We start from the raw sequence: 24,210 nt of genomic DNA, 5'->3' as shown, positions 1-24,210 counted from the left end.
TGTAAACCAGAATACTAGGAACCATACTTTATTTTAACATCTATGTTTACAACTGAAACTCTGGGAATTCAAAATTTACATCCTTGCCCGTGAGCTTCTTATAGACACCAGAGAATGTTTCAACCTGGAAAGGAGAAGAAGAAAAGTCAACCACAGAGCTCTCAGACACAGGCATCTTACGCCCAGCGATTCTGCGACACGGCCAGTGGTCAGCACTGGGGACACTGACGACCCCTGGGCACCCAAAGCACAGCTCCCCACCCCACCCCGACTCAGTGTGGGGTGCAGTCTTCCGAGGGCCACGCTACTCCCACCCGACAACTTCAAAGCACCCCAGTCCCAAGGCGGGCTCAGAAATCCTGAGGGGAGGGGGGACAGGCGCTAACCTTGTGCTCCACGTTGTTCTGCTGGGCTTTGTCCAGGTGCACCTTGATGAGCCGGCTGCCGTCCAGCTTCACTCGGATCCTCTTGCCCACGATCTCGCTGGGGAAGACCAGGTCCTCCAGGATGGCGTCGTGCACAGCGGTCAGCGTGCGGCTGAAAAGAGGGTGACAAGTGAGGGAACCCACGGGAACCCCGCCAGGCACACACTGTAACCCCAGCACTCAGGAGGCTGAGGTGGGAGGATTGCCAGGAGTTCAAGTCCAACCTGGACTGCATAGCCAGACCCTGTCTTAACCCCCCACCCCTGAAAAACCCCCACAAGAACACAATATACCTATTAAACAGTTTTTTTGGTACGGGGGATCGAACTCAGGACCTTGTCCTTGCCAGGCAGGCATGGTGCCACTGAGCTAAATTCCAGCCCTACCTACTACCCTTAAGGGGCTCTCTTTGGCCTCCAAAATGCCATCGTAACTCCTTGTCCACTAGGCCTGCCTGAACGAGACACTACGCCACTCCCCAAGCACTGCTCCACCAGTCCCGGCCCCACAGCAAGGCTCAGGCCCAGATGCACAGGGGCCATCCGGTGAGCCGGGCCGGACAGCGCTGGGGTCCGAGGTGCTCACTGGACCTGGGTGTAAGCTGCGCCCGGGACTGCAGGGCCACCTGGGACCTGCACCAATCATCAGGAGAGGACTGGGACCCACAGGGCGCCAGCTCGGAAAAGACCCAGTCCACAGCTGCACACCCGGGCCCCTGCTGCCTGCCACATTTGCATCACCTCCACCTCAGGCACCCTACACCGCAGCCTGGCTGGAATTCCGACTTCCAGGGTCCCTGCTGCACACGCACCCCGAAGCAGCAGGGCTAGGTGGAGACAGGTCTTGGTTTCTGTGCTTTCTGACAGGCTGGTCCCGTGCTTGTCTAATGCTCATCACACACAGCAGGCAGCAAACACTGTATCCTGGTCATTCACACTTCCTGTCTGGCACCTCAGGGAACACACTTGTGGCTTGTGCAAAGGAAAGGCAAGCTGGACGGAAACTCTCTTCTCCAAAATCCCGCAGGACACTTTTAGACAGCTCACTGCCACTCATCTGAACAGTCACGTGTGTGGGTCAGCCAGGGACTTCTGAGGAGGCAGGATAGGTCCATGGGTACTTCCAGGGGAGCAATGGCAACATCACCCTGACAGTAACCACAGCCCATGGGGTCTAAGGGACCTTGAGGAACAATCTCTGCTCCAGCTGGAGCCTCAGGGCACTTGGTCAGCGCGAAGGCAAGGATGGCCAGAAAGCAAAACCGGAAGTGGGAGCATCACCAACCTGACGACCAGGTGAGGGAGCACAGGGGTCCGAACCGGAGAACCTGGCAGCCAAAGCTGCAGCCACTCCTCGCCTTGGTTCCAGACCAGGTCCTCTGAATCAGGACCACAAAGTTCCTTCCAAGCATCAAGGTAAAGAGCCTGCTGCTCCAGCGGCCTCAGAAAGAAGGCCCTGGCCAAACATGTCTTTCTAATTTCCATTTTCTGAACAAGCCTGACTTTAAACAGTTCTCAGCACTACTACTGGGCTAGGGATGTAGTTCAGGGGCACAGGCGGTGTGCCTGGCAAGTGAGAGGCCCTGAGTTCGATTCCTAGTACCCAAAAAGATAAGACAGTCTTATACAGAATAGAGAACCCTTAACTTCTAATTCATTCCTAGCACTATTGTTATCAGCTAAAATGAGCTAATCCTCCAAGCCTTGGGTCCGCTTTCACATCCACTAACAAGGGTTACTTTATACTTCGGTACCACCAGGAGAATCAAAGCTTTTCTCTAGTCCCCAACACAAAAAGTAAAATAAACCCAGCTCACCTGAACCATGTCTAACGTTTATCACAAAGAACACTGACTTCCTTCTCCTATTTTATACTTCGACAAAAGAATGCAAAGAATCAGCCTCCGTGAAAGCCCACCACGCACAGCCACAGCCGAACCCACTCAGGAGAGGCCCACACACAGTGGGGCACACACCGAGCCCAGCAGGAGCAGTGCACATGTGGAGGACAGACACGCTTCAAGACTCACCTTCGGGGACGCTTCTGCTTATTTTTCGTGCGGCTTTTTCGAGTTGGCTTAGGCAGAATTCTCCTCTGGAAGGTAAAAGATGTCATACAAAAAAAGAAAAATGTTAAGTCAACAGAAGGCTAAGAACCATCCAAATGCTGTAAGGCTAACAGTTAAGTTCAAGTTTGAGAAAATAAAACCTACACCAAACAGCAGGCTTATAACCCCTTCTATGTTACTTCTGATTTTTCATTAATCCACTCAGAATCTATGGCTTCAACTGTTACTGAAAAACAAACAAACACAACACCCCAAATATTCAATCTTTCCACATTCAAAAAGGTCCAGCTACCCAACATGGGTACAGAAGTACAGCCCACCTAGACCAGAACACAGGCAGGGCTGGGCTACAAAGCCAGACTGGAAGCTGAAACACCTTTCCTGACTTCCCCTTCCCTACGCGGGGACCCTCAGCCCCTTCTTCACCAACACTGTGGCACTGTGGAAGTGGAAAGTCATTTGACAGCTCTGAAAAATGCCACACTGTGATGCCACGAACAACTGATGATGCTCACACAGGCTGAGCTTTATCTAACTCAAGATAAACCCATGTTTCCCGGCAGCCTCTACTGAGTAACAGCTCACAACCATCACAGCCGAGCACAGTATCGTTCACCAAGCGCGGAAGCAGAAACATTACCAGGACAGCTACCTGCGCGATGAAGACCACATGCTTGCCGCTGAACTTCTTCTCCAGCTCACGCACCAGGCGCACCTGGATTTTCTGGAAAGACTTCAGCTGGGGAACTGGGACAAAAATGATGATAGCTTTCCGACCTCCGCCAACTTCAATTTCCTGAAGGAAAAAAAAAATCCACTTTTGAAAATTCGCACCTTTCGTTCTTCCCACTGATGTAGGATCCCACACGCTGCCATTCACAGTAAATGTTGGTGCTCACAAAGCAGGTCACCTTAACCACTGCGAGCTCTTTAAACATCACCCCGCTAAGGTCTGGATGCAGCCAAGTGTCCAGGGCTCATGTGCTGAAGCCAAAGCCTCACAGCAAGGTACCAGAAGTGGGAACTAAACGGTGACACTCAGCGGTGGAGCCCTCGGTTAGGAGACCATCGCTGGCCACTCCAGGGGTCTTTGAAGGGACCAGACAGACACACGTACTCCACCTGTGGCTCTGGCAGCTAGAGGCCATCACAGGATGCGCCCTCTCACACCAGGACCTCGAAAACTCTGAGGCAAAAGACACCTCTACTTACAGTTCACCCTGTGTGTGGAAAGTGACAAGCACTACAAAAGTGTCGCAACAGCACAGCTTCACTGTCTTTCTCACGCCCCACAGATGACACAAAATTTTCAAAACTGGGTGTGGCGACACGTCTGTAGTCCCAGCACTCAGAAGGCTGAGGCAGGAGGATCACTGTGCCTTCAAGGCCAGCCTGGCCTATACACATCAAGACCCTGGTTCAAAACACTTCCAATCTATGGAATTGGATACCAATGCACACAGTTGACCTGTGTGGGACAGCTCTGCCTAAACGCTCTCAATTTTTAACCGAAGACCATATATAAAGTAAACTTCAGATTGGTGCGGTGGCACTTGTCTATAATCCCAGCTACTGGAGGTAGGAGGGTTTTAAGTTTCACAGCCAGCCTGCACAACTGAACCAGACCCAATCTCAAAGGAAGAGGGGGCTAGGTGTGGTGATCCACGTCCATAATCCCAGCACTTGAGGCTGAGGCAAGATGCAAGATGATCACTTTGAGTCCTAGGCCAGCCTGAGCTACACAAGACACTCTCAGAAACAAAAAATAAACACGTACACTGTTTCTTTGTTTCGGGAGGGAGGCTGCTCTGGTTTCAGACAAGGTCTCGCCGTGGAGTCCAGGTTGGCCTTGAACCTGCAGTGACCCTCCTGCCTCAGCCTCCCGTGTGCTGGGATAACGTTTGCCACCACGCCTGGTACTCAGTGACACAGTGAGCCCAGGCAACTGCTGCAGCAAGCTAACGCTGCAAGCACGTCAGAGATGAAGCAGAGGCCCGGCTCTGGCCGTGAAGCGCATGAACTGCATCTCGTGCCCGGACCCTCTCCGTCACGGCCCACCTAAGGGTCCGCCGCAGACCCCGACCGGGCCGGCGCTCACCTTGGCCGCCGTTATGTTGAGTTCGCGCAGCTGGGCCTTAAGGTCCGAGTTCATCTCCAGCTCCAGCAGCGCCTGCGAGATGCCTGACTCGAACTCGTCCGGCTTCTCGCCGTTGGGCTTCACGATCTTGGCGCTCGAGCTGAACATGGCGAGACCCTGCAGACGAAACGCCGGATCAATCACCCACCCGCCCTCCCGAGAGGCCCGCGGGGGCCATCGGCGGGCGCTGACCCGGTAATCCAAAGCATCCCTACCTGGGCGCAGGGCCCGCCGCCCAGGTCGGCCCCTCGGGGGGCTCGGACCCTGGAAACCAGCAGAAAAGCGCAGGAGTGAGCAGGCCCCGTACCTACCTCACGGAGCGCCGGCTTGGGAAGAGGGCCAGCTATCGCGAGAGTTCATCATATCCCGGTGGGGGAGGGGCGAAAACGGGAAGAGTCATTGAGAAGGACTCTGGCCCCTAGAGTGTCCCCGGAAGTGCCTCCGGAGGACCGGTGTGTGGGTAACGCTAGTCCATACGAGAACTTGCGTTGGTGTCCCTTTGCTTACCGTGCTCTCTCAAGATTGTAGTTCTCAATCTCGGTTCCAGGAAACAGCCGGGCAGATGGGCTTTGACGAGTGAACAAGCAACACTGAAGTAACTTTGGCCACTTGATAAACAGGACGTTTTTGCGGGAAAGTTTTTTGAGAAAGTGCCTCTCAGTATGTAGTTCAGCGTGACCCAGAAATCACTATGTTGCCCAGGCTGGTCTTTAGGTTGAAGCAATTCTCCTGCCTCACCCTCCCCAGTGGTGGGATTTACAGACATGTACCACCATGTTCGGAAGAAAAAAATAAATTAAAAAAAAAGATGTTTTTAAAAAAGCCAACTTGTAGGGCCAGGGATTTAGCTCAGTGGCATCGCACCTGCCTCACTAGCGCAAGGTCCCGAGTGCGATCCCTGGTACCGAAAAAAAAACAACTAACTTGTAAGAGGGAAAATAGAAAAAAATAGTAAAAAAAAATATTATTTAAGTTTTAAAAAGCAATCTTGTCAGGCATAGTGATGCACGCCTGTAATCCTAACTACTCGGGAGGCTGAGGCAGGAGCCTGACAAGTAGGAGCCCAGCCTGGGCAACTTGGCGAGAACCTGTCTCCATAAGAAGGCGGGGGATGGGCAGGGGATTTAGCTCAGTGGTTCCGCTGCCTAGAAGCGCAAGCACCCGAGTTCGATCCCCGGTACCAAAAAGAAAAAAGCAAACAAATGAAAAACACTAACTTAATACTGAGCAAACCAACTTCTCTGCTGAGGCAGTGAAGAGGAAGCGTACGGTGGGTTCCAGCTCTTTCTACAACCAATTAGTGAGGCGATGTTTGCAAAAAGCTCTTTGGCAACCAAGTGCTTGACAAATCAATGCCAGGTAAGCTCCAGGCCGTCGGTGCGGCACCTAGCTCCAGTACTGTTGCTGGCTGGTGGACAGTTGTGGAACATCTGGAAGAACCCCCGTCTTGAGGCTTAGGCTGCCAGGTTGCAATTGGAATTTGTAGATGGCCCTGCCCCTACCTGCAGCCATGACCGTGAGAGGGGCAGAGAGCTGTACCCAAGGTTTCCAAGAAAGCCAGGAGGCCAGACGACGCAGGATGGCCATGGTAAGTCCCTATGTGGAATGAAAAAGAGGCTCTGGGAACTTCCAAGAACAGCTTCGTTTGGTCAGCTGTGATCTGAAAGCCAGAAGGGAGAGCGTATGGTAAGACATTTGGGGGTGGGCTGGGTGTGGTGGCACATGCTGCTAATCCCGGCATTCAAGAGGCCGAGGCAGGAAGATCACAACTTTGCAGCCCCCCTGGGAAGCTTACTCAAGCCCAGCCTGGGATACTCACGGAGACCTTGTGTCAGACAAAAAGGACAGGAGTAGAAGTGCTGAAGATTCTTGGCAGTCTCCCTACAGGGTCAGGGAGAAGATGAAGGAACAGTTGGGGGCATCTTTGAAGATCAGCTCCAGGAGGGCACAGGAAACATTCGAATAGTCTTGGGCCTTTGGACTAAGTACATTGGCTCCAACCTGAGCAGGGACCCACGGAATGTGGACACCACTGACTACCGCAGTACTTATCTCGATCCGAAGCACCCACTCGGAGGTGGAGAGGGGTGTAAGGGTGGACCCACTACTGTGGATGGACTGGGGGGCGCACACCCAGCAGCCCTGCCCTTTGTGTGGTCTGGGTCATAGTGGGAGGCTGCAGCCTTAGAAATGGGCAGGTGGAGAGGGGCCGGCTACGTAAGAGGAGCCCTAACCCTACCTCTGATTCCAGCCAGGTTTGATCGTCAGGGTGACCAGCGGGCACAGCTTTATTTTGAAAAGGTGTGTTCACCTGTCCCGCCCATGTATGTTAGTGGCAATGGGATGGTTTGCAGAACATCCTAAGGACCCTTTTACCAACGCCTTGGGGGAGTTACTGCCCCCTTCTTCTTCTAGGTCCTCACCTTCCTCCTAGAGGAAGAATCTTTGAGCATTGGAATCACCAGCCCTAGGAGTGAGGAGGATTTGCTTCCCATAATCCCTCAGGGCTCATCCGACCACCCCCAGGTGGTAATGTGGTGTATCCACCCAGAGGTCTTTGGGGCAGTCAGCAAACCAGCCGTCAGGAGCGATCTGTCACACAGCATCTCACGCTCCGGGCAGAAGATCCACTCACTCAGAGAGAGTTTCCTGGCTCGGCTTGGCAATGGTCTCTGGTCGGTCTGATTCCTTCTTTTAACTTTCCCAGAGGATTGTGGCCTCCACACAGGATGCAGGCAGTACTTCATGTCTAGTGCTAGGGCAAGGCCTTGAGCCACCTGGGAGGTGAAGGTGTCCATTGTCACTCTGAGGGACAGTCAGAGCCTGGTGAGCATCTCTGTTAGGGAGGCCTGGCCCACCCAGCTAGCCCATCCTGTCCAGGTGGGAGAAGTCTCTGCCCGTCCTGCACAGGCATCCATGCATCCTAGCAAGGGTTTGTGTCCCTGCAGGGGATTGGGTGAAGGCTCTGCAGTCCTCCCAGTCTTCTGGACAGGTTCAGGGAGCGGGGAGGGGCTGTCCAAGTGGACAGCGTACAGGGACTACATATCTTTGCCACAACAGCAGGGATTTCTGGTCTGGCAAAGAGCTATGGCTGGAGTAGCCTCCTTCCCACATGGAACGCACGTGGAGACTTGAGTACCTTCCACTGGGTGCTGCTGGGCAGATAAAAACTGGTGCAGGCCACCAGCATCCTCTCCACTTGTGCTTCCCAGATCCTGTGACTGGGCTGCTTCTTCATGAATCCTATGGGGAGATCTGGAGGTGGAGTGCCTCTCCTGTCTCCACAGGCAGAGAAATGCATGTCCATGCTTTACAGGGGCTGCCGTGCAGCTAGGAGTCCTCTCTCTCCACAAGGCTGCATGGATGCGTAGGACCAGGAAAGCATCTTTGAACCCGTAGATGTTGACATGTTGGCCCTTGTTTAACTCAGGGCGCTTGTGAGAGTCATAAACTGGGCCTTTGGGGCCAAAGTGTTTGGAGGGAGTCTGCCGGCCTCCATTATTCTGCCGCACTCTCCTGTTTCAGGTGCCTCAAGGCTGCTCTCGTCTGTAAACCAAGCGAGGGCCTCAACAGTCACAGCAGTGTCGTCTGAATCTGCTTGGCAAGCGCAGGTCTGGGGGTTAACCTGGTCATGTTCAATGGGAGGCCCGTTGGGCAGCAAGGTGGCAGGGTTGAGGGTGCTACAGGTTTGGGGGGGGTCACCTCTGGGTACTCAGTAAGGGCCACTTGGTACTCAGTCCTGGTCATCTACAAGTGACTTCTGAGTTTTAGAAGCATGTCATCAGCACCAGAAGCTGTCAAACGGTCAGTCTAGAGGCCTCCTCTGCCAGCGGGGCGCTGGTGGATATGGCTGTCAGGCAGCTTGGCCACTCCTGTGCCACCCCAGCCAGCCACTTGTCTGGCCCCAACTTCTGTGTAAGGACCCCCGTGGCCACTCCTTGTCACATACAAAGTGAATGGTTTTGTCAGGTTGGAAATTTCCAGGGCTGGAGCCCCAGTTAAGGAGTTTTTGAGGCTTTGAAGGCTCCATCTATCTTAGGTGTCCATTCTAGTGGCTCATCATTGGGTCCCTGAGTGTGGCCTCATCTAGGGGTTTTGCTGTGACCCCAAAGTGAAGGATCCAGATGTGGCAGAGTCCGGTCCTCAGGAATGCCCTGAGTTGCTTGTGGGATGGAGTGGCCCCAGCTGACAAATGGCCTCTGTCCTCTCAGGAGACAGAAAATGAGGACACAGCCTCGGTGAATAACCTTGTGTAGGGAGATTTGGGCCTTAGGCTTGGAGGTTGAGCACTGTTTCTGAAGTCTGGTTGGACACCTCCTTGGTAGGGTGGTCGATAATGGGTCACCAGCATATTGGAGGGCACTCTCCTTTTCCAGGGATGGATCCCAGGTGTCCTTGACTAGGGCCCCAACATACAGATGGACTCTCCCTGCATCCCTGGGGAACATGGTCCAGGTAAAGTGTAAGTGGACCGGTCAGCAGGACCCTACCATTCAGAGGTGAGTAGGAAGTGGGACATTGATTCAGGGGGTAGGAAGCGAGCATTGGTAAGTCCAGCCCCAAGAGCCACTGTGTCCCCAGTGACCTCAGACAGCAGCGAATGGATGGTGACCGCTGCCTCATTTATAACTCTCAGGTCCTGGACTAACTGCTACCTCCTGATGGAGCCCTTACCAGTGAGATGGGGGTTCACCAGAAGGCCTTCTATTATGGGCTGGTATCCAAATTTGACCTTTTTTTTCTTCTTGTACCAATCTTTTATTTTATTATTATTTGGTTTTTTTGAGATAGGGTCTTACTATGTAGCCAAGGCTGGCCTCAAACTCACAACAATACTCCTCCCTCAGCCTTACTGAGTCCTGGGATTACAGGCGTGTGCCACCATGCAGGGGCCCCCTCTTTTATTCTACTATTTATTTTCACCATGCCCGGCCTGATCTTTTATTTTGCTATTTATTTTCGCTTTCCATTACTCAAATGAGAAATCGTATGGTATTGTGTATCTGATTTATTTTACTTAACATTATGTTTTTCAAGGTGAATCCATTTTGCAACAAATGCCTTGAATTTATCCTTTATAGCCGAGTAGTATTACATTATGTATAGATAGCACATTGTCTTTATTAATTTGTCTGTTATGGGCTGGGATTCCTCTTTTTATTTTATGTATCATCTATCTATGGTAAATGTCATCTATTTATTTTGCCATACTGGAGGATTGAACAGTGCCTTCACACTGGGCTACGTACCCAACCATTTCTTATTTTTTTAAATTTTGAGAAATTCTCATTAAGTCGCTAAGTTGTCCAGGATGGGCTGGAACTTGCGATCCTCCTGCCTCAGCCCACAGGGTGCTGGACTTACAGGTGTACACTAAGCCTGGCCACGCCCTGGTCAGCTGCCCGCTTAGAACAGAAAGGGTCCGCCCCTGCGAGCCCGCACCCCAAGGTCAGGGGTCCAGGCGGGTCCACGCGCCCTCTTTCGACCTTCACTTGTACACAGTCTCCTCCTGAGCAGCTGTAGGGGGACCCCCACCCTGTTGTGATCCCCCGGAGGCTCAGCTAAGCCGCCCTCTGTCACATCCAGGAACCTGTGAGCCCCGCCCACCCGAAGCGGGTCCCGCCCTCCCTTGTGTCGTCATCGCCTTCGCGCCGTCGCCGGAAGTGTGGTTGAGTGTGCTTCCGGTTCCCCCGGCTCGTCGGGACCTTCAAAATGCGGCGCCGTGCGCGGAGCTGAGTGATGCGGCGGGTAGCGCCGCTGGTTCGCAGAATTGCTCAGGGCGCCGTGCGCTACAGCCAAGGCTGCTGCGGGATGGGGATGTTCTACGCGGTGCGGAGGGGCCGCAGGACCGGGGTCTTCTCGACTTGGTGAGTGGCCGTCGCGTCCTCGTGTGCCAGGGCTGCGGGTCGCTCCGCTTGGAGGCCCGGAGCCCGCGGCCCTACTTTCTCGTAGTGTTGGCGGGCCAGAAACGCCACTGAAGTTTGGGAGCGACCTTCTTTGTTGCAATTGAGGAATTCCCAAAGGAAACACATAGCCAGAGGTGGCGCAGCCCGTTATCCCAGCACTCAGGAGGCTGAGGCAGGACAATCACCTTAAGTTCGAGGCCAGCCTGGGCTACATAGTGAGACTCAAACAGCACTCAAAGGTAATACAGAACCAGTACCAACTAGCATTACCAGGTTTTTCGTACAGCTGAATTGGAAGTAGAACTCAGATTGTACCTAATCCTGTCTTCTGTGGATGTGTGTGTTTGTGAGGAAACTGGTGAAGTAGCATTCGTAATTGGCTCCCTGTAACACCCACTCTGTAACACCACACCCCCGGGGTCATTTTCACGCTCAGGTCCCCGAGATGAGGAAATTCATAGGCAGGTGAGTGGCAGAAGCCCAACTTGAGCCCGGAACTCTTCCCTTGTGATGCCAAGGTTTATTCCTGTGCGCATGTTTCCCTGTGCCTCACAGGTACACTACTGAGGGTCAGCATCTCAGATGTTGGCCCTTTTGCTGTGATAAAGTGATTAATGGGCTCTTTTTTCCAAGGACCCCCAGATTTTAGCGTGCTTTTACTTTGTGGAAAGCCATATGCCACTGATGTTCTGTCTCCCTGGATATACAGACAGGAGTTGTAGAATCTGACCTGTAAAATAAAACTATAAATTGGAGAGTGTGAACCTTTGACACAAGGAACTGACAGCGCATCCTTTTTCTGCTGTTCCTGACCCAAGAAAAGACTCTTAATCAGTTAATCCTTTCGTGCCCAGTGTTACGTGTTTGGAGGTAAATTGAAGAGGGAGAGGTCAGAAATGATGTGTGGGCTTTTCCAGGAAGGAATGCAGAGCACAGGTGGACCGGTTTCCTGCTGCCAGATTTAAGAAGTTTGCCACCGAGGATGAGGCCTGGGCCTTTGTCACAAAGTCTTCGAGCCCAGATGGCTCAGAAGGTACTTGCCTCTCGTGTCAGTGTGACATTTTACCCCACTCAGCCTCTCCTATCCAGATGTCTTTGGATCATTTTCCCATTAAAGAATAAATAAAGATTGAAGAATCGTGAGTCCTGCTAGTAACAGTGTTGGAGACACAGACAAGGACCCTGATTTCCTGTCCTATTCAGTGTGTTCAGCAGGTCACAATTTCTTACCTTTCTTTGTGTTTTTTTTGAGACAGGGTCTTGCTGTGTAGCCCAGGCCAGCATGTGGCAATATGCTTGGCCAATTCCTTATGTTTAAAAAAAAAACCCAAAACTTATACTGTCATTGGAGCAAATAGGCTGTGGTTTAAAGGAAGAATCTGCTTCCTTTCACAGCATGCACCCTGGCGCTGTTTCCTTTTTATTTGGGACAGCGTCACACAATTGGAATTTCTTCCAATTTCATGTGTTACAGAAAGTATTGAAAGTTTAAGACCTAATCTAAGGGATATGCAAGATGATGCCCACCCTGAAATAAGCAAAGCAATTCTGATACAGGACATGAGATTTTAAAATTCTGTGTGGGGCTGGGGCTGTAGGTCAGTGTGGAGAATCTCTACATGGAATCCATGTCATTGTAGCATTTGGGGCTGGAAGCAGGCTGAACCCTGGACACCTCTGATCTATACGGAATGTGGGCTTTTGTTTTTCCTGGGGAAAGAACCCCTTGGATTTTCAGGCTGGCTGTGACATGTAAAGGGAGTCTCTGTTGTCACCATCAAAACCAGATTTGGTTTGATGCTGTTGTCCTGTCTATATCAAGCTTATTTTGGAAAATGTAGAATAATTTCAAGGATGTTGGAATGAACTGGTGAGTCCTGAGCCATTCTTTTTTGTAGGGCCATATACAGAGGGGTTTAAGTTGATTTAGTGATAGGAAACAGTGCTCTGGAATTCCTGATTCTTTCTTTCTTTATTTTGGTACTGGGGATGGAACTTGGGACCTTGTGCTAGCGAAGCAGGAGGTGGAACTACTGAGCCAAATCCCCAGCCCCGGAATTCCTGATTCTTGAGCATTTCATGTTATGTGCATTGGTTCTGACTCATGAGTAAACACTGTCTTTCAGGGAAGAAAGATACACAGGAATCACAGGTGAAAGCCAGCAAGCGGCTCTGGGAGCCTCTGGAGGACAGTGAAGACAGAGGCACAGAGCCGAGTGCCAAGCTCTCGAAACAGAACACGGAGCCGGCCCCTCCCATTAGCAGGAACACATTTTCTTACATGGGTATGTCTTGCCTGGACGAGGAATGAGCATGTAACAGTCATAGCCAGACCTGCTTGTGCACGCCTATAATTCCAGCACTTGGGTGGCGAGGCAGGCAGATCATGAGTGCAGGCCAGCATGGAATACACAGTGAGACTCAAAAAAGCAGAAAAGGTGGGGAAGATCAGGGACATAACTAGGTGCAAAGGTCCTGGGTTTCAGTCCCCGGTGCCAATGAATAAATGAATGAATGTTTGTATAAAACCTTCTTGCTCTAAAAGGGAGAAATTTGAGCGGATTTCTGTCGTCATTCTTTGTAGTAAAGAAATCTGCAAGGTCAGTGTAAAGACCAAATGGTGCAGAATTGATAAACTTTTGAATGTTCTTAGGAAAAGCACTTTGTAAAGTACAAATGAAAAACCACTCGGCGGTATTTTGCCATTCCTGTACTTCATGAGCATGCAGGGCTGTAGGGCCCTAAGGCAGGGAGGTGTGGCGCTGAGCTGCCCAGGTCCTGCTGCCGCTCTGGCCTGTGTCATGTCACCGCCCGCCCCCGCCCCATGCCTCCCTGTCTTGTTGGTCTCAGGATGTCCTGCCTTGTCCTGAGAAGCGAGGGTCACGGGCTTTTCCTCTACCTTTAGCTCCAGGATGGGTTGTGTTTGGTGACTTGTATAAGTCCTTTTTGTCTTTTCCATGTAGGAATAGAGAATAGAGACAACATTTTTCATAGAAATCAGTGTGTGTTCAGAGTTTTCCCAAGAAGAAGCCATTTTGTGTAACTCTGGGGAACCAGTGAACATGGTGCAGCTCTGTTTATAGATCAGGCCTGCGGTTATTTCAGACAAACTGGGACCTGTGATTTGGTTACTGACCATCAGGCATTGAGGCTGCCAGTGGTGGGCCAAGCTGTTTCCGGTTGGCCAGCTGTAGGGAGAGGACAGCACTGCCTTCCCCAAGCCCTCTGGCATGGGGCTCGAGCCCGGGTCCACTGCAGGTTCCAATGTGGAGCAGCCAGGCTCGCCCGGAGCAGAGGCCAGCTGAGGAGTGGACCGTGTTTTCCTAGACGGAAGCCTGTGCCTCACAGTGTGAGTCCCACCCTCACAGTTGCTAGAGGTGCCCTTCAGTCCCAGCAGGTTGGCCCAGTGGCACTGTTGTTCCCTCCACAGGAGACTCCATCATAGTCTACACTGATGGCTGCTGCTCCAGTAACGGGCGGAGGAGGGCACGAGCAGGCATCGGCGTCTACTGGGGCCCCAGCCACCCTCTGTAAGTGGGCAGGGAGAGCCACCAAGTCATATTCCAAAGCGTGTGAAGGCTGAGGCAGGGTCATCCCAGTGGCCGGCAGTGGTGGGAGCCTGGTGGGTGGGCGTGCTGGCTGGGCATTGGGGGAGCAGCCTTGTCCTTCACTGTGCCGCTCTCCTGGCTGCTCTTAGGCGTCCCTGTCTACCCAAGAGCTTCCCACAGAGCGCCCTCACTGCCTCCAGCTTAAGCGTTGTGTGGCTTGGGACAGGGCCTCCGGGTCCCAGGTGGGTGGCCCCGCTCGGTGCCATCCTGTTGCTGGAGTCTGAGGATTTGGGGCCTAGAGGGACACTTTGTGTGAGAGGCAGTCGAAGTGAGGGGAGGTGCAGTCCTTCAGCTAGACCAGGCCCTGGGAGGAGCCTGTAGAGGGCTCAGGGCCCTGAGACTTGGTGCATGCATGGGAAGTGACCTGGGAGCCCCAGCCCCACCCTGACCTTTGGTTTCCGTTATGTCCGGTGCCCATGGGAGGCATGCTGCAGCTGCTTGGTGTAAACGGTCTGCAGTGGTGCTGCTATCCGCGTCTCTCGTGCTTTACAGAGTTCCTTATTAACATCTCCTGTGAGCTGTAGACCCTGGTGGGAGGGCACCACTGTGGCACAGTGCCTGGGATTTGCGCCCGCCTGAGACCCAGCCCAGTGCCTTAGTGTAGCCTTTGGCCTGTGGCCCATGTCCTGGGTGTGACACCGCCCCAGGCGTCTGCCCCCAGAGCCTTACCATCGTCGCTGTGACTTTATTTTTTCTTTGACACAGGCTCTCACTGTGTAGTCCCGGCTGGCCTTTAGCTCACAGTGATCCTCCTGCCTCAGCTTCTGGAGTGATGGGAGGACAGATGTGCGCCACCACTCCGTGCTGTCACTCACTTTAACTTTGAAAGGCTGTGTTTCTGCAATGAAGCTTTTGTCTTTCAGAAAACAACAACAACAAAAAAGAAAAGAACACACTACTTTGTTGTTTCCATTGACTGGAGCTGCTTTAAGACTTAACTTTATGATTTTCTTTTGTTCCATTTTGAAACAGGAATGTAGGCATCAGACTTCCTGGGCGACAGACCAACCAGAGAGCGGAAATCCATGTAAGTAATCTCATAAACGTGTGTTTATCCTTCCTCAGGTTGACCATGAGCACTTCAGCCATTTTTTCCTTATCTTATTATCCATATGTATGGGACATACTAAGTTCCAAAGAAAATTTGGGTTTTAAAAATTCTGAAGATGGGAATTTTCTGGAGAAAATTTAAAATCTTATTTCAAGTAGGTGGCAACAGGAGCAGTGTTTAGCACTGTAGAGAATAAAGGACCAAGCGTGCAGGAAGGCCATGGTGTTCTAGCTTCGGGGTCACTGTGAGCCAAGGGGCACCTGGAGTGGAGCTTGCTGTCCACCTGACCACCCTTCCGTCTCCCCAGGCAGCCTGCAAAGCCATAGAGCAGGCCAGGGCCCAGAACATCAGCAAGCTGGTGCTGTACACAGACAGCATGTTCACCATCAACGGTGAGCGCGAGTCCTCGGCTGAGGGCCCAGTCCTGGGGAGGGATTAGAGGGCTCGGTCACAGCTGACGCCTGGTCTGTCTGGGACAGGGGGGCCGGGAGGTGCGGCAGGTCGGGACCCTCAGGCAGGAGCAGTGACATCGCAGTTGGGGTGTAGGGGAGGGGTGGGGTGCAGCCCCGATGCCCCCCTGGACGAGCTGTGTGTGTTTAGGGATCACGAGCTGGGTACCGGGCTGGAAGAAGAACGGGTGGAGGACAAGCATGGGGAAGGAGGTGATCAACAAGGAGGACTTCATGCGGCTGGAGGGGCTCACGCGGGGCATGGACATCCAGTGGGTGAGTGCGGGCTCCTCGGTGCGGGGAGAGGACTCTGACAAGGGAGCGCTGTGCTGTGCACCGAACACATTTGATTCCCTTGGCCTTGAACAATACCGGGCTTTTCTCTTGGGCTTTGTTCACTCACTGGAGCCTGAACCCAGGGACACTACCACCGAGCTCCAGCCCCGGCCCCGGCCCCGGCCCTTTTCTGTCTTTTTCCTTACTTTCTGTGTGTTTGAGCCGGGTCTCCCTGTGCTGCTCCGGCTGGCTCCAGCTCGTGGTGCTGCTGCCTTGGCCTGCCGAGTGTGGGGCCACATCTATTCTTTGGAGACTAAAGTGCGGGCCGTGGAGATGCCCCTCCCGCGGTCTACCTGGGGGCTGCCCAGTCTCCGTGTGCAGTGGGAGAACAGCGCTGCCTGGTGTCCGCGATGTCGCCACCAGAGACTCAGTGGCAGCTGTGCCCTCTGTGTGTGCTCGGCCCACGCTGGGGACAGTGAGTGCGGCCATGCACTGCCCGACGAGCAGATAATTGTGAACGTTTGTCTGGCAGATGCACATTCCTGGCCACTCTGGATTCACGGGCAACGAGGAGGCGGACAGGCTGGCGAGAGAAGGCGCCCGGCAGTCTGAAGAGAGCGGGGTCGCCCAGGACCCAGGACTTGGGAGCCAGGGCTGCGGGGACCTGTTGCCCCCAGTGTGTGCTGTGTGATGCAGCTAGCTTCCCACTGAGCGAGGGCACCTCGGCCCCCAGACACAGCGGGACACTGCTTAACAGGATGCATGGGAGGTGTCGGTGCTGTGCTTATTGGGCTTGACACTCTTCTCTGTTTCCATGCAGCCTGGCCCAAAGTGCTTGAGCTTTGATTTAAATAAGCAAACAGTAAAAATAAAACATTGGAACCGGGCATGGTGGCACACATGTGTAATCCCAGCACTCTGGGAGGCTGAGCAGGAGGATCACAAGTTTGAGCTCAGCCTGGGCAACTTTGCAAACCTTGTCTCAAAAAAAATGGGTAAATAAGTAAGAAAAGAGAAAAGGTTGGGGAAGTAGCCCTGTGGAAAGGCCCTGGTTCAGTCCCTCGTACTGCTGGGCGTGGTGGTGCACACCTATGGCATAATTCCAGAACGAGTTTGAGGCCAGCCTGAACTGTGCAGTGAGACCACCGTCTCATCAAGCAAAATACAGTGCGGTGCGGACAGGCGGGTCCGGAAGGACTGCAGGCGCCTTTGCCAGCAGGGCAGGAGGAGGGCGGGGCACCAGTTAAAGACCAGGGGCGTCAATCAGTCTACGATCTTTTTTTATCTCTTTAGTTTTAAGCTTATGAATTATTTTTAAGACAACGTTGGACGTAATGTGTTTTTAAATGTTTTTGCATAAAATAAAAGCAAGATGGCAGCTGTGCCCTCTTGGAGTCACCGCTGTGTGGCCAGTGACCCCCTTCCCGCTCGGGCCCCTCCAGCCACCTCTTCCTTCTGGACCACAGGAGGCACTTCCGGGGTGCCGCTGGGTTTGTCCTGTGCGTCCTATTGGCCTGATTTGTGCCTTGGTCTCCCTGCTTTGCAACCCCCCTCCGCCCTGTCCTCACTGCATCCCTTGAAGGACTTGGGCGTCTGTGTGATGTTCCAGAATCTAGACTTGGCTGCCTGTTTTCACGCTAATGGTCAGTGAGCTGGAAAATGGGACCGGAGGACCGCGTCCCTACCCCAGGCTGTGTGTAAGCCCAGGTGCCCAAGATGGATAAATGTAAGGGCCAGCCAGGGACCCCGGGGCTTCGACGCAAGGGTGAGCAGGGAAGGCCAGTGGCGGGTCACAGAGGGGTGAGGCTCTTCTCCCTGCAGGCAGGCCTGGTTCCCTAGCCTGGCTGGCAGGGTCCTCTGAAACAGCTGTGCCGACGTGGTGATGCACCCCTGTTGTTCCGGCGGGCCGGGGCCGAGGCAGGAGGATTGCACGCAGCGAGAACGTAGCTGGGCAGGTCCTGCAGGGACCGCACGGGCACAGCACCGAGTTTGCAGCTCCGGGTTGCAGGAAACGCGGGTGGGACGCGGAATCCGTCTGGAGCACCGCGAGGGCGGGGCCGGCTGGCAGAGGAGCCCCGCCCCTTCCCAGTCCCGCGGCCCGGCCGGTTGGGGAAGCTCCGCCCCCAGGCAGCCCAGCACCTTCCCGGCCTTCCTACTTGCCCCGCCCCTCCCCGCCCCAGGCTACTACCCGCCGGTCCCTGCTGCTCTCCCCCGCGAAGCCCAGTCGCCGCCATGGTGCAGGCCTGGTACATGGACGAGTCCGCGGACGACCCACGGCTGCCTCACCGTCTCGAGCCCGACCGCCCAGTGAGCCTGGAGCAGCTGCGCAGACTCGGCGTGCTCTACTGGAAGGTGCGCGGGGCTGCTGCGCCCGATGGCCCTCTCCCGCGGCCGGAGCATGGCGCATGCGCTGCACGGCGCTGGTGGTGGGGTGCCGCGGCCTCCGGTCCGGGCCGCTCTGCGCATGCGCAGGCCGGGTTGGGCGCCTGCGTCTGTTTGGTTCTGCCTCCAGCTGCTGTGCTTCCCTGGGTCAGATGGAGTGCAGGCAGGGCCCGCTCTGGAGGCAGCCCTTCTCTGCAGTACTAGGTAGCGAGATGAGCCGCGCTCCCAGACCTCTTTAATGTTGAGACAGGGCCTCTGTAAGTTACTAAGTTGCCCAACTGGAACTCTAGCTCGAAGTCCTCCTGCCTCAGCCTCCCTAGTGCTGGGATGACAGGCGTGCGTCACCACGCTGGGCTGGGGACCTGCTTCTGGACTCTTACCTGAGACAGTGAGATTACATGCCTGTGCCACCATAGCTGATCAGAGCCATCCTTTCAGTGTGTCTCTTGACTGGTGTCTTAGTGACTGCGGTCCGAGCAAACCACACTCAGACCCGCTTTGCGCGCCGCCCGGCCCGGCCCGGGACCCCGCCAGGGCAGCTGGGCTTGGGAGGAGCAGATCGGTAAGGGGTGTTTGTGGGACAGAGGGTGAGAGGTGTGGACGAACTCAGTGCTAATGTGACCCGACAGTGGAGTGTCTGCCCTTCTGATATTAAAAGGTCACCCAGCCAGGGCCTGTAATTCCAGCACTCGGGAGGCTGAGGCAGAGGATCGCTTCGAGTTCGAGGCCAACCGGAACTACATGGCGAGACCCTGTCTGAAAACAGTAAAATGTCACCTAGTGGACCCTGTGCAGGACCCAGTGAAGACTGTCGTTCCAACAAAAGAGGACGTCAGTCCTTGAAAAGTGACCTCGACCCGTGTGAGGGGAAGAGCTCACCCATGGGACCTCTATACCAGGGACGCACAGGCGTGAGAGTGTTTGTGTATGTGTGCGTGCGCGTGTGTGTGCACCCCTGTCTGGGAACCAGTCCCTCAAACACGGAAGCTCCCAACCGTGTTGGCCGAAGAGTGGGTGCCGCAAGGTGGGATGAGGGAATCACAGGCCGGTAGACTGGGGGTTTGGGTCCGGTTACTTCAGGTTATTTTCTGTGAGTGCCAAGGCGGAAGGCGGTTTCTAAGCTGCTCAGGTAGCCTGGACTTTCCTGTTTTTAGGCAACACTAGTGTTGGGGTCGATCTGCTTCTCTGGTTTCACTTTGGTTCTGTGGAATGTAGAGCCAGTCTGTGCTGTTTCAGGTCAGGTGCTCAGTGCCAAAGGCTGTCCCCTGCCCTTTGTTTAGCAGTAGGAACTGATCAGAGCATTTTTTTTTAACTTTCTTTTTTTGAACCAGGGTTTCGCTATGAGGTCCAGGCTGGCCTTGAGCTCACCGTGTAGCCCAGGCTGGCCTCGAACTCACAGCGTTCCTTCTGCTTCAGCCTCTTGAGCACTGGCATTACAGGTCTGCGCTGCGCCGTCATCCCCAGCTCTAGAGTGTAGATTTCTTTTAAAATCGGTGGGGAGGGGAAGAGAGAAGTAGAAAAGTTTCCTGGGTCCACAGGACAGATGTGCTTTTGTCCCAGCCTGGTGAACTTGAGCTTTTGTGTGGGCTGGGGGCCCTGATGCCCAGCCCAGGGACACCCTGTGGCCAAGCCTCGGCCCAGTGGCAGTGAGACTCCTCCTCAGCAGAGGTGCAGAGGAATGGGCCACAGGAGAGAGCAGTGTCGTTGGCCAGTCAGTCAGGTGACAGGGACCAAGAAGGGAGCTGCAGGGAGGGGCAGAGCTCCACATCCCTGATTGCTCCTCGGAGGCGGAAGTGAGGAGAGGACGCGAAGGAGGGCAGCTTTAGAGCTGGCAAAGGAATAAGTGAAGCCAGGCGTGGTGGCACACACCCGTCATCCCAGCACTCCGGCAGGCTGAGGCAGGAGGATTGCAAGTTCAAGTCCAGCTCTAGTCTCAAAAAGAAATTAAATAGGGCTGGGGGTGGAGCCAGTATAAGGCCCTGGGTTCAGCCCAGAGTACTGCAAGCAAACAAACAGTAAAAATGTCAAAGAGGAATGGGTGTGTGTTTGGATAGAATCATGCTGGGGGTCCTGAGAGAGGGGTTCACGTCCCTTCATGTTAACGGGGCTCCCCCTCATCACCTGCCCATGCAGCTGGATGCTGACAAGTACGAGTCCGACCCGGTGCTGGCGCAGATCCGCAGGGACCGGAGCTACTCCTGGATGGACATCATCACCATCTGCAGGGACAAACTGCCCGACTTTGAGAAGAAGGTGAGGCCGGCCGGGAGGGGCCCAGAAGCCCCTTCTCTCCCGTTAGCTTCTTCATGTGGCTCTGAGGCGGAGTGGCAGCCCCTTGGCGCCGATCTGGTGCCCGTGTCTTCTCCTCTGCTGGCCCTGGCTGGAGGCTCACTGATTTCATTGATCCTCATGGAGAACTTTGGCTTCATTGATTTTTTTAAAAATTGATTTCTGCTCTGATCTTTGTCTCCTTCTTTGTACTTTGGGTTTAATTTGCTCTTTTTTTCTCTTAATTTCTTGAGGTGGAAGCTGAGGTCACTGGTTTGAAGACTTTTTTCTTCTTTGTTTCTTAATTACGGTTTTGGTTTTTTGAGACATGGTCTCAATGCGTAGCCCAGGCTTGCCTTGGACTTGTGATCCTCCTGCCTCAGCCTCCTGAGTATGACTTGGTAAAGCATAAGCAGGTTCTGAAGTCAGAACTGTACAGAAAGGCACTTGCACCCCACACTGTGCCCCTGCACCTGGTGCTCATCATCTCTGTTACTTCCTGGCAGCCATGGCAGTGCTTAGGACAGCCTGCGTGACCTTGTTTGTGTTGCTCTGCTCAGCCCTGCTGGGTGGATGTGGCTCCCAAAACCATGCAGAACGTCGAGGCCCCCTCCTGTCCCACGGCCTTGCTAACAGATCCCATGGGGTGAAACCCGAATCCCAGGGAGGGGTCCGTGTCCTTTGTCCTATAAGGACCGACTGTCCAGACATTTAAGCTTTTCCAGACATGGGATGCTTTTTTTTTTTCTCTGCAATGCTGGGATGGAACTCAGGCCTTCACATGGAGCTACATCCCCAGCCCTTTTTTAATTTTTTCTTTTGAGACAAGGTCTCCCTGAGTCACTGATTAGCTCAGGCTTGGGCTTAGACTTGTGGTCCTCCTGCCTCAGCCTGCCAGAGCCCTGGGATTACATGCATGTACCCCTACACCTGGCCAGAAACTTGTAACCTTTAGGTAGGAAGACTCCAAACACCCAGGTGCAGCTGGGAGATGCTAACAGTCCCGGGGGGGTGGGAGGGACCCTGAGGCGCAGTCCCGATGAAGGGCATGGCTTTCACTATAGAAGGCTCCGGCTTTTCTGTGGATTTGCCCTGGGAAGCCTCCTGCCTCTGCCCTGTGTGGCTCTGTCCCCGCCTGACCCTCAGCGGCTCCACGGACAGTGTGGTTGTGGCTGTGTGAGGCAGTCACTGTGGGGCCAGACCCTTCCTTCCCTGCTTCACAGGGACCCCTGCTCCCCAGATCCAGATCTTCTACACGGAGCACTTGCACCTGGACGAGGAGATCCGCTACATCCTGGATGGCAGCGGGTACTTCGATGTCAGGGACAAGGAGGACAGGTGGATCCGGATCTCCATGGAGAAGGGCGACATGATCACCCTGCCAGCCGGCATCTACCACCGCTTCACACTGGACGAGAAGGTAGTGCTGCCTGCCACGTTCTCCATGGGAACAGTGCTGGCCACACTTCCCAGAGAGCAGGGACCGCAGCTGGGCCACTGGAGACCCACGGCCTGTGAGCTTAGAGGGCATGGGGCCTGCAGCTGCTCCCAGAAGGGGCCACCAGCCCAGGACCTGGAGGGCCGTGGGCAGACAATGTTGCCCTGCTCTGTAGTCCCAGCCTGCAAGCCAGTGAGGGTGCCCAGGGCGGCAAGACAGTGCCTGGCCTAGTTCCTCTTGCCTTGCCCTGCCTGCCTGCCCTCTTCCTGCTCCTCCTCCCCCCACCCAATCCCTCCTCCCCTCTTGCCCCTGCCTCTCCTGCCCCTGCTCTGCCTGGCCCAGCCCCAAGAGCTTCTCCCAGCTACACTGCTCCTGGGTCCTTGGGGCCATAGGTGTGTGGTGCTATACAGTGGCTATGCTGTTGCTTTTGGCCCCTAACAGTAGAATATAGTAATGGGGATTGGCACCAAACACAGAGAAAAGATAGCTCTTGGTGCTGTTGATGTGATTTGGATAAATATGAAATTTATGTAGTTTTTTTGGGGGGGGTACTGGGGATCAAACTCAGGACCTTGTTTGCCAGGCAGGTGCAGTGCCACTGAACTACATCTCCAGCCCTGTTTTTGTTTTTTGAGACAGCATCTCCCTATGTAGTCCAGGCTGGCCTTGAACTTGCAGTGATCCTCCTGCCTCAGCCTCCTGAGTGCTGGGATCATAGGCATGTGCTACCATACCTGGCTCCAGTGCTAGTTCTCAGGAGAGCTGGACTCCGAGGACAGAGAAGATGCCAGGGCACCTGTGAGGCTGGGGCGGGGCTCACATGCACAGCTGACCCGATCCTTAGTGGGGACAGACATGCGGGCTCCAGCCACCAGCGAGGCCAGGCAAGGGTCCCCTTAGCTGGAGTGGGGCACTCCTGACCATTGTGGGTAGTGCTGGTGTTGCTGACTGAGGCTCTCACCCCTCTGTCTGCTTCCTAGAACTACGTGAAGGCAATGCGGCTATTCGTGGGCGAGCCAGTGTGGACAGCGTACAACCGGCCGGCTGAGCACTTCTCTGCCCGGGAGCAGTATGTTAAGTTCCTGGAGCAGACAGCATAGCTGCCCGGAACTGTGCTGTGGAGACCCACTTCTGTTCCTCTACATGATGATCTGATCAGAATATTTTTAATCAGCTGATTTTCACTCGAAGCAACTGGAAATCCTGATGTCACCATGATCTTCTCTGATTAATCAAGACCAGGATGCAGGAGCCCCGGGTGGTACCAGCACTGCTCTGTGCCTCAGTACAAACTTTGGCTCAGAGCATGGCTGCTGAATGGTGCGTGGGCATCCATGGCCTGCAGCTGGTGTGGGGAGGGCAAACTTGGGCTTCTCCTGCCCCGTCCTTGTCTCAGTAAAGTCATTGCCTTAATTATGCACCAGCCTGGAGTTGCTCGAGTTCTGTAGGTATGGTATAGCAGACACTTCCCGCCCCCCCCATAATTTAGCTGTTACATTGGAAGTCCAGTCGGCTGAGTTCACTCCCAGTGAAGGTCAACTGACTCCAGCTAAATCCTCCCCTCTGAATTAACTGTCTGTTCTCTTCAGCACAGATAGGCTGTGCCCTCACTTCCAGTTCTTCCTGCCTGATCCTTGTTATCAGCAGGTAACCCAAGCCCTGTCCAGCTTCCCCCTTTCCCATACTTGTAATGAATAAACACTGGATGTCCTGGGAGTCCTTTGTCTTTGCTGCCCAGAGCAGCTTAGATCAGCGCAAGACTCAGTTTCTCAAGTCTCTGGTAACATCCCCTTTCCCATTCCCTGTAATATGGCATCAACACCCATATTTCCATGCTTGTTTGCCTGTGTGTACATAGCTAATGGCTGTCACCTGTGTTGTCCAGGGTAAGAGTTCTACATCCTTTCACAGATAAATTGTAAGACAGGTAACTGTTCTTCTACCCAGAATCGGGGGCATGGGGACATCGGGGTGCACAGTGTTTGGCCTGTGGGAGACGTAGCTTCCAACCCACATCTCTCACACACAAACACAAATATGGAGATGCAGTTGTGCCTAGCTTGCTGTAATCACAGGAAAACAGTCCACCAGTCGTAGTGGTGCACACCTGTAATCCCAGCATTTGGAGGCTGAGGCAGGAGCATCTGGAGTTCAGGGTAAGGCTGGTCAAGCAAGTCCTTGTCTCAGAACAGGAAAACCCCA

The 24,210-nt window shown here is 54.0% G+C and overlaps 3 protein-coding genes across 5 annotated transcripts; 2 read left to right on the top strand and 1 right to left on the bottom strand.

The window, feature by feature from the left end:
• Positions 1 to 12: 12 nt before the first annotated feature.
• On the bottom strand, positions 13 to 5,807 carry Rps7 (ribosomal protein S7). Of its 3 annotated transcripts, none has more exons than XM_013066870.3 (6): positions 4,942 to 5,807; positions 4,592 to 4,747; positions 3,146 to 3,289; positions 2,455 to 2,519; positions 387 to 537; positions 13 to 124 (listed from the first exon to the last, which is right to left on the bottom strand). In XM_013066870.3, the coding sequence occupies exons 2-6, from the start codon at positions 4,736 to 4,738 to the stop codon at positions 47 to 49; spliced, it is 585 nt and encodes a 194-aa protein (XP_012922324.1). In that variant the 5' UTR covers positions 4,739 to 4,747; positions 4,942 to 5,807; the 3' UTR covers positions 13 to 46.
• A 4,562-nt stretch (positions 5,808 to 10,369) lies between these two features.
• On the top strand, positions 10,370 to 16,611 carry Rnaseh1 (ribonuclease H1). Its single transcript, NM_001285850.1, is given in 8 exon segments — positions 10,370 to 10,497; positions 11,454 to 11,569; positions 12,663 to 12,821; positions 13,967 to 14,066; positions 15,117 to 15,171; positions 15,503 to 15,587; positions 15,796 to 15,920; positions 16,453 to 16,611. Coding segments are annotated over 8 exon segments (927 nt in total).
• A 1,478-nt stretch (positions 16,612 to 18,089) lies between these two features.
• Positions 18,090 to 23,724, top strand: Adi1 (acireductone dioxygenase 1). Its single transcript, NM_001285856.1, is given in 4 exon segments — positions 18,090 to 18,272; positions 20,436 to 20,555; positions 21,811 to 21,990; positions 22,989 to 23,724. Coding segments are annotated over 4 exon segments (540 nt in total). The 5' UTR covers positions 18,090 to 18,152; the 3' UTR covers positions 23,109 to 23,724.
• The last annotated feature ends 486 nt before the right edge of the window (positions 23,725 to 24,210 follow it).

This window comes from Heterocephalus glaber, unplaced genomic scaffold (assembly GCF_053883595.1).
Source record: "Heterocephalus glaber isolate CG9 unplaced genomic scaffold, H.glaber_assembly_v1.0 deba00001724, whole genome shotgun sequence".
In the NCBI taxonomy this organism is placed as follows: domain Eukaryota; kingdom Metazoa; phylum Chordata; class Mammalia; order Rodentia; family Bathyergidae; genus Heterocephalus; species Heterocephalus glaber.
This window is presented reverse-complemented; position numbering and strand designations above follow the sequence as displayed.

Excerpts from the sequence above, each read along its gene's own strand:
- Rps7 (XM_013066870.3), bottom strand. The coding sequence starts at position 4,738 with ATGTTCAGCTCGAGCGCCAAGATCGTGAAGCCCAACGGCGAGAAGCCG. Across the intron at positions 2,520-3,145 it reads ATGTGGTCTTCATCGCGCAG|AGGAGAATTCTGCCTAAGCC; the intron begins GTAGCTGTCCTG and ends TTTACCTTCCAG. Across the intron at positions 538-2,454 it reads AAGCAGAAGCGTCCCCGAAG|CCGCACGCTGACCGCTGTGC; the intron begins GTGAGTCTTGAA and ends CCCTCTTTTCAG.